A 9,393-nucleotide genomic window follows, 5' to 3' on the forward strand; every position below is an offset into this window, starting at 1 on the left:
CCTCTATTTATTGAAGATACTCATCCTTAAGTTGGATGGAAACATTTACAAATGAACTGTAATAATGAATTGCGTTAGGGTTAGGATTATTGCTCTTAAAGATGGTGTGCCCTGATTTGTGTACCTTTCTGTTTTGTATGCGTCTATGGAGTTAACATTACTCTAATAGATCCCCAGGTGTGGTTAGAATATTGAAATATGTCTTCCCTGTGTATTTTTGGTTTCTTCCTGAAAGCTGAAAGCCTTTGAGTCAAACGGCCCAATCGAAATGACAGTGATAGTGACATCAGGAGGCTTAACCCCTCCCCTTTATCATACAACAAAACAGCTGTGGGAGCGACTTCAGTTCAGGTGCATCACCACCCATCACCACCAGGCAAACCAGGCATACTTAATGAACTGGTGGGCGTATCCACATAAAACATAATTTTAACACTTTATGTACACTTTGTTTGAAAATAATCTTTCTTCTACCTGATGATCATGTTTTAGGGGGGGGGGGGGGGGGGGGGGGGGGGATCACTACCCTGGCTAATAAGTCAGACTCATATCGTCAGGGAGCGGCAGTGGCTCAGGGCTAGAGTGGCTGGATGGTAACCGTAAGGTTGCCAGTTTGAACCCGGGCTCCCCCAGAGTCACTGTCGAAGCGTCCTTGAGCAAGACACTGAACCCCAAATTACTCATGATGTGCTGGTTGGTGCCTTGCATGTGAATGGGTGAATGTAATGCACAATCTCTGTAAAGCGCCTTGGATAAAGGAGACCCCCCCCCCCCCCCCCCACACCCACAGCATTCCATCTTTAGACACCTGAATCCTATTGAGTGGGGTTCGCCAGGGGTCTGTACTTGGCCCCCTCCTTCTTTCCCTCTACACCTCTGCTATTTTTTGCAGAATGTCTGCCTACTTACTGTACTGTAGGGACACTATACTGTAGGTGAGTTGAAGTCCACTGTAACCAGCATCTAACATGCATGTGTCCTACAATTCTAGATGTCCCACCTCTGCCCATGCATCTGTCCTGTTGTCAACTTCAGTGGCAAGATGTGTTAATTGTCGTCTCCCCGTATAGCACTACAGGTTTTCAAAGAGATATACCTGCCAGACAGTAGGATACAAAGGCTGAAAGGCATGCATTTACATTCCAATGGGTGAATGGGCGACGGCCAATCAGTTGTCCACTAATAGTTCTCATGTCTTGTTTTTGTCCTCTTTTTTTCTCATTGTATGGATTTTGGCCAGGCCAGAAATCTCTTTGCTGAAAATAGCCCATCAACAAGCTCTCAACGAGTTGCAGTTGGGAGGTTGTAGATCGGCTATTTCGCCTAACGTTCAACCCCAGAAAATGTAGAAATGGACAATTGTCCATGTTTATCACTGCAACATGAATACACAGAGTGTATTGTAGATGGAAACCACTATCCAGCCATGGCCATTCAGTTTTAGCAGTGGAGTGCGTCTCCAATTAGCACCTGCACAACAACATATGGATGCCAGCTTACAGGACATTAAGCACCTTTGCTATAAAGAAATTGATGTCGTGATACGATATAGTTTTAATGAGTGATAGTTAGGCGATAGTGACGGCCTGAGTGCATAAATAAATCACAATGCATGTGATTTTGTTTGTATTTGTGCTGCCATGGGGATGTGGGGGGGGGGGGGGAATATATGTGAATAATTGTTTTGAAATTACTATGTTGTAAAGAAAACTCAATAAACATATGTTTAAAAAACAACAACAATGCATGTGATCCTGCTGTATGTTACGGATGCCTTATAAATGTTTTGCGGAGCATTGACGCCACAGTCAGTGCCTGTATAGAAGTGTAGTGAATGTCCTCCTATAGGTGTAATGCGCTACTCAATTTGGTTTACAGTTTACATTTTTTGACGTAGTGCCGCATGTACTAGGCTACAGCACAATGTGGGTCGGGACCAATCTGTGGGTCATGGACCAGTTTTGTATGGGCCATGACTCGAGTAAAAAATATATATATATATATATATATTAATTAATTAATTATTAATTCATTAAAAAAAGGAAATACGTAATAAAAACAATTAAAAAAAAGATGAATTAAGATTTTTTTTTTAGCAGAAATAGCAGATCTACAAGCGTCATTTTCACTAGTTTGCGTCCGGGGGATAAAACGTATAATCTCTCTTTTGGGTATCGACCTGAGAAGTTTGTACTCTACAGTATTTAGCTAATAGCTATACTTTCTGCAGTGCACGCATAGCATTCAGTGTGGAAAGTTTCACATAGACCCTCTGTCCAAGCGGTTGTTTTCTGCAGTCACCCCAACCACAAACACGCCACTATACTATACACAGCAGTGTAGCCCTGAGGTTATCTTTAGAGGTTCCACGAGCAGATAAACATTATCTTTTGCTTTTCTTAAAATTTCCATTGCTATTTCACTCAGTCGATGTTTGGAGCTAGGTATGGCACCTCTGAAAAGATCTAAGTCAATTAAAAATAAGAGCATGTTTATTGTTGCAGGTGTGTGCATGTGTGTGTGTGTTTGTGTATTTGTGTGTGTGTGTGTGTGTGTGTGTGTGCACGTGTGTGCGCGCGCGCGTGTGTGTGTGTGTGTGTGTGTGCGTGCACACCCGTGCACACAAGTGTGCATGTGTGAGCATGTGTGCACATCCTCAATTGTGATATATATATAGATCAATGGTTCTCAAAGTGGGGTCCGGGGGCAAAATTAGTGAATATAGCTCCAAAATCAGTTTAACCACCTTAACCCTAAATATGAATCAGCTTTTGAATATAGATGATTTACAAGCTCACAACGCGTCACATGGCAACGTGTTGAGGACTTGTAGGTCTGCTATTATCAAAAAATAATTAAATTAAATAAATAATTAAATAATTGTAAAACAATGTAATAAAAAAAAGAAAAAAAAAGAACTTGTATGGGGTATTTGAAATATTTTCAAATTATTGGGAGTCTGCATCACATATTCATTCGGGGCTCCTTGACTTGAATTAAAACTTTGAGGACCCCTGCTATATCCAGACAGTATACAGTTGTAAATAAAGCACAGATGTTCTGATAACAAAAGGGACCGTCCTCCTAACGTAGGCTTACGGTAAACTCTCTAAACTTGTTGAGTAGGCGTAGCAACCCGTAAAATGTGTTTATTTGTGGCTACTGTCAACACGGCCCTCCAACAGTACACAACATGAGTTCTTCCTCTGCGACACCAGATGACACTGTGACACCAGTGGACTCTCCGTGACACCAGGTGGAATGTTTTTATTTTTACCTTGTGCTGTCTCTGCCTCTTTTTTTTGTGCTGGATAAGGCGTTTTTTTTTTAAGTGAAACTCATAAAGTCTGATAAAAAACTGACGCGCACGCACACATTTTAATAATAATGCTGTACTGGACAACAAAGGCAAATGAGGGCAGTAAGTCGTGACGTGACACATTTTTCGGCCGGGAATCTGGTATTTCTGTCGAGTGACATGGTTGTTTGAGGAATTATAATTAGCCATTAATTAATGTGTGACACCAGGTGGGCATGTTATATGAATAGATGTAGAACTTCACGTGCTCCTGTCTCACTTAATGCCCTCATTTGGCTGCAGTACCGTAAGGTGTGCAAACTGTCCAATGCATTTTTATCAGACGTAAATATGAGTTTCAATCCAACATTAAATAAATAAAACGCCAATCCTGGGGCGACAGGGCCTTCTCTGTGGCCACCCCCACCCTCTGGAATGCTCTCCCCAAACACATACGAGACTCCCCCTCACTTCCTACCTTCAAATCTTCACTGAAAACCCACCTGTTCCGAATTGCATTTCCAAGCTGGTGTGTTTTAAACTTGTTATGTGCATTGTTTTATTGGTTTTATTCTTTTAATTGTTTTTTTTTTCTAATAAAGTTGTCATTTCCCCCCCCCCCCCCTGGCCCCCACACATGTAAAGCGTCTTTGAGTGTTATGAAAAGCTCTATATAAATCCCAGATATTATTATTATTATTATTATTAACATTATGTGAAAATAGCTGATCTACACAATGCAATATGTGCTGTCAGCTTGTAGATCGTAGATTGGGAATCTGGTCAAATAAATATAGTTCTTAAGTGGTAAAAGGGAAAGCAAATGAGCAAATCAATATTTGATTAGATTTTTTTTAGGGCTTTTCTGCCTTTATTGATAGTATCAAGTGTAGATGGACAGGAAAGAGGGGAGAGAGAGAAGGAGAGAGACATGCAGCAAAGGTCGTCATGAACAGGACTCGAACACGCCACACGCTGTCAGCCCATAGCCTATAGGTGGCATGCGCCTGGACCACTAGGCCAGCGGGCGCCCACAAATGTTGATATTTAATTTACATTCCAACAGTAAATGACCTGTACTTGTACCCACCTTTTTCCCCTCACTGTATATGTTTCTTTTCCCTTTTTACCTCCTTTATGATGAATTCCTGTTCTGTCTATAGAAGTGTCTATTTGTACGTCTCTAAATGTTTTGATGATTTGAACATGGTGGACCCTATTGGAAACAAGTGTAATGCTTAATTGGGTCGTCCACTCACAGTTAACAGCCTTTGTATTGAGTTTGTGCTTGAAATGTACTGTAATTCTGCAAACTGTTAATAAATTCTTCAATCAATCAATCAATCAATCAAATAAGGGTATAGTATAGTAACTCACAGCATCAGAAATCATAATAAATCACAAATTAGTACAAATATGGTATATGCCACAGTTTACCACAGTATAATTTACACACCGAGAGGGGGAGCCTATCTTGGGCGCGCCTTACACTTAATCCCTAAACCATTTGCCATATTTTACTATCTTGAAAAACATTATGAAATAGTTCAACTAGCCGATCTACATCGACACGCTGTGAGCTTGTAGATTGGCTATTTGAACTATTTTAAAATGTTTTTCAAAATAGTAAACAAAATGACAAATAGGCCTACGTTTAAGGATAAAGGGGGGGAAGGGGTAACCTGACTCCGCCAGATGGGGCAGCAGAGAGTACACTGGGTTCCCCCCTCCTGCTCCCATCTGGGAACTCTCAGGCAGACTTGATGCCCGGCCACAAAACGGCCTGGCCAATCAGCAGCAGCTTCTAGCAGCTTCTAGCAGCAGCTTCTAGCTTCTAGCTGCTGCTGATTGGCCAGGCCGTTTTGTGGCCGGGCATCAAGTGGCGCAGGATATAGCTGAGAGAGCACTTCCCAATGATCCCTGGGTCGGCGGTTCGAATCCCGGCTCCTCCTGTCCACATGTGGAAGTGTCCTTGGGCAAGACACTGAACCCCACATTGCCTCCAATGAGTCGGTCGGTGTGAGCTCGCCACCATTGGTGTGTGAGTGTGGGATAGTGAGGACGCTGGCGTCGACTGTTCGCCGCTTCATCTCCCAATGAATGAATGAATGAACCATTGTAAAGCGCTTTGTGCACTTGGAAAAGCACTATAAAAATGCAATCCATTAAAAATGCAATTCATTCACACAACAATAAATCAATGAAAGAAAATCAATAAATATGATTCCCGCAACCATATTGGCTGCAGGGCCATCAACAGAATGTCAGAGAAGTTACTGTTGGAATTGTACTGTGAATGAGTCACTGCTTACAGCTGTGGTATTCCATCAACCTGCAGCGGCATGCAGGCCCTCGGTCGGCGTCACCAAGCACACCTTACCTGTCAGCTCAAATGTACAAAAGGGCTCTGTTGCAATACGGTATTCAGAGACGCCCTACCTGTTAGCATAACTCTGTGGATGGCACTATACCATCGATGTCAAAATGCCCAAGCTTTTGTTTTCAAGAATTCGGATCTGTGAATTTAAGGATCTAATTAAGAATGGGAGACAGTCTATGGGTCTAAGGTGAGCCAACGAAGTATTATCTCGATAATGAATACCAATAATGATAATGGCAATAATGGATATAATGATAACAAGTTTGCATTTTATGCATTTGTCTAGATCTATGTATTTGTTACAAAGGGTCAATAAACACTTTATTGCATAGGTTTATCTTTACAGTATAGGTTTGCCTTGTTTATCTCATTTGATAAAGTTTCAATAAATAAACTGTCGCGCCAGCTGTTAACTATGTTACTTGCGTCTGTTCATGTATATTTCTGTATGTTATGAAGAGCCCTGATCTTGTCTTACAGGCTTGATATTGTTGTGAGCCGTAAAGCACAGAAGAGGGACATTCAGAGTATTCTGCACAATAAAACAAAGGATGAGACATACCCCTCAAAGATCAGGTATTGTACACAGTATATGTGCATGGAATAAAGCAAAAATAAAATCTCATGACTCAACCATTTTGCTACGCCAAGTTCTAATCTGTGATTTGTGAAAAAGGGTTAAAGGAGACTGTTTACTAAACACAATATGTAAAATGATGCTCTTTAGATATTGTCATTCTAAACCACTGGTTGTCAACCAGTGGGCTGGGGACCACCGGTGGTCCTTGAGGGGGTTCCAGGTGGTTCCCAGCAAAACGATGGAGAGTTGGTAACCAAATGGACCCTTGTTATAGATCTTTAACTCTTGAGAGTGTAAGGGTCCATTTGGTTTAATTTTCCGTCCCCTCAAGAGTGAAATTATTATTTAACATCTGCATTATTTAATTTACAAGATGTCTACACAATGTAGAAGAGGAATTGTTATTTTGATCAACGTTTGCCTGTTCTCTCTCCTAATGGAGATACATACAGCCAATGCCTGTTAAATAAATCACAGATTGATGCTTGTTTAATCATAGTCAATATTTCTGTCCTCATTACAGCTTTCGGGATAACACCAAACACCACCCGAATCTGGAAAGACTATTAAGGGATAAAAGTAAGAGAAGCTATTGTTGCACCACTACGCATGCCATATGGTAAAGTGTCTCAACCATGTTCAAAGAGGAGCTTGTGTGCATATCCCACATTTAGGGCAGGTGCTGGACATCAAGGCAGCAATCAGAAAAGTAAAAAAAAAAAAAAAAGAAGAAAGTTACATCTCAACCAGCCTTTTAGATGACAGAAAAGTGCTTATTTGAAACTTTTGGATCTTAGCTTATGTGTGTCATAAACAGCATCTAAAACTGTATTCTACTCTTTGTGTCGATCGTATGGTCATTAATCACGGTTTCTTCTGGTTGAAGGGTAGTTTTTTCCATGACACATTTACCTTTCTTAACCTGCTCTACAAAGTCCTGTAGGCCTACAGAGCAGGCCTGTAAGACCTAAATTGCCATGGGTATATTTTGTGATTTGGCACTACAGTACACTAATAATATAATATTGCAAATTGAAATTGATACCTATGATCATTTTGCAAAAAGGATTATGGTATAGTTATCTATAATTCTTCATTCACCGACCGGACCTACCAGGTCTCCTGGAAAGGTCTGTTATCATCCCCCCGAACCCTCCAAACTGGGGTCCCACAGGGATCTGTACTTGGTCCCCTCCTTTTCTCACTGTACACTAAATCCCTTGGCACTATCATCTCTGCCCACAATATATCCTATCACTGTTATGCCGATGACACACAACTGTTTCTATCCTTCCCCCCCTCTGCCACCCAGGTGGAAGAGCGCATCACTGCTTGCCTGGCTGACATCTCACAGTGGATGTCCTCCAACCACCTCAAGCTGAACCCAGACAAGACTGAGCTTCTCTTCTTCCCAGCTAAGTCCTGCCCGATGCGGGAGCTAACTATTTCCGTAGACAACGCCCTGGTAACGTCTGTCCCAACAGCCAGGAACCTTGGTGTTGTCCTGGACAGTCAGCTCTCGTTCAAAACTCACATCACAACTGTCACTCGATCCTGTAGGTTCACACTCTATAACATACGACGAATTAGACCGTTCCTCACCCAGGAATCATCCCAGCTCCTAATCCAGACAACAGTCCTGTCAAAACTTGACTATTGTAACTCTCTCCTTACTGGCCTACCGGCATGTGCACTGAAGCCTCTCCAACTGATCCAAAATGCCGCAGCTCGCTTGGTCTTCAACCAGCCAAAATTCTCACATGTCTCCCCCCTGCTCCGCTCCCTGCACTGGCTCCCGGTCGCTGCCCGCACAGAATACAAAACTCTGATGTTGGCATTTAAAGCAACCAAAGGTATGGCTCCCCCATATCTTGCCAGCATGATTGAACCCTACAAACCCTCCCGCGCACTCAGATCAGCCAACGCAGGGAAGCTGGAAGTACCCTCACTAAAAACGCCGGGACAACGCTCCACACGTCCCAAACTCTTCTCCCTTCTGGCCCCAAAACTGTGGAATGCACTTCCCGTTGCAATCAGAACTGCAGCATCACTCCCGATCTTCCGCCGTAGTCTGAAAACCCACCTTTTCAGACTCCATCATGGCCCATAGCACTTACCCTACCCCCTTAGACAGCACTTCTTAGACTTATATAGCATTTGAAACAGACTTATAGCATGTCATGTAGACAGCACAATAAGTGCATTGTATGTAGTCATAGCACTTCATAGTATATATGTACAGCATAGTATAGCACATATGTGTAGTTTATATGTATAGTGTCATTATATAGATATGTTCTAGTTATAGTTTATATGTATAGTGTCATTATATAGATATGTTCTAGTCACGGTCTTAGCTTACGCATGTTTCGCGATAAATGCATTTTGTTACATATGTGATGTATTCCCATGCTTTTTGTTCTTGCCTATTGTAAGTCGCTCTGGATTAAGAGCGTCTGCTAAATGCCTAAATTGTAAATTGTAAATTGTTCATTCTAAATCCTCTCTCCATACAGAGTGTTTGTCAGCATTCCGCTCCTTTCTGCAATCAGAGTTCAGCGAAGAGAATATCGAGTTCTGGCTAGCATGTGAAGACTTCAGAAAGTCCTCCTCAGCGGATGGGCTTTCCTCTAAAGCAGACGAGATCTACCAAGAGTTCCTCCACCCTAGCGCCCAACGAGAGGTCAGTTCCAGAACCACATTTCATGATTTGTGGACAAACTTACAGTGCATATAGTTACAGATTTTTTAAGACACTTGTATACTGGCCAGCCTTAGAGGCCATTACAGTACTCCAGTACAACCACCCCTGAATCAGTGGGGAATGGGAAATAGTTGCTTTGGTTGGGGACAACATAGTGATGCTTTTCGTTCTTTGGGGTTTGAAACCAGAACGGTTCTATTATGCACAAGACCAGATAGTTATGCTTATTTCATAATTGTTACACTGGCAGATGGACTGTTTGCGACTGGCTAGTATGCTTCAAGTTCTGTGTCGTCGTCCGTCCTCCCCCACAGATCAATGTTGACCATTATATTCGAGAGGAGATTCAGAAGTCCTTGGTGAAACCCAGCCTCTCATGCTTTGATGATGCCCAGAGACACGTGTATCAGCTGATGGAGAGAGACTCCTGC

At 42.2% G+C, this 9,393-nt stretch overlaps 1 protein-coding gene across 1 annotated transcript in view; it reads left to right on the forward strand.

The window, feature by feature from the left end:
• Nucleotides 1-5,724: 5,724 nt before the first annotated feature.
• Nucleotides 5,725-9,393, forward strand: part of LOC306927363 (uncharacterized protein) — a gene marked incomplete at its 3' end in the record, with an annotated part of 14,061 nt that continues 10,392 nt past the window's right edge. The window contains exons 1-5 of the mRNA XM_079507074.1: nt 5,725-5,865; nt 6,159-6,254; nt 6,782-6,837; nt 8,775-8,941; nt 9,277-9,391. Coding sequence (XP_079363200.1) covers nt 5,783-5,865; nt 6,159-6,254; nt 6,782-6,837; nt 8,775-8,941; nt 9,277-9,391 — 517 coding nt within the window. The 5' untranslated portion in view covers nt 5,725-5,782. The remainder of the gene's footprint in view (nt 5,866-6,158; nt 6,255-6,781; nt 6,838-8,774; nt 8,942-9,276; nt 9,392-9,393) is intronic.

This window comes from Electrona antarctica (genome assembly GCF_951216825.1).
Source record: "Electrona antarctica genome assembly, chromosome: 7".
NCBI lineage: Eukaryota > Metazoa > Chordata > Actinopteri > Myctophiformes > Myctophidae > Electrona > Electrona antarctica.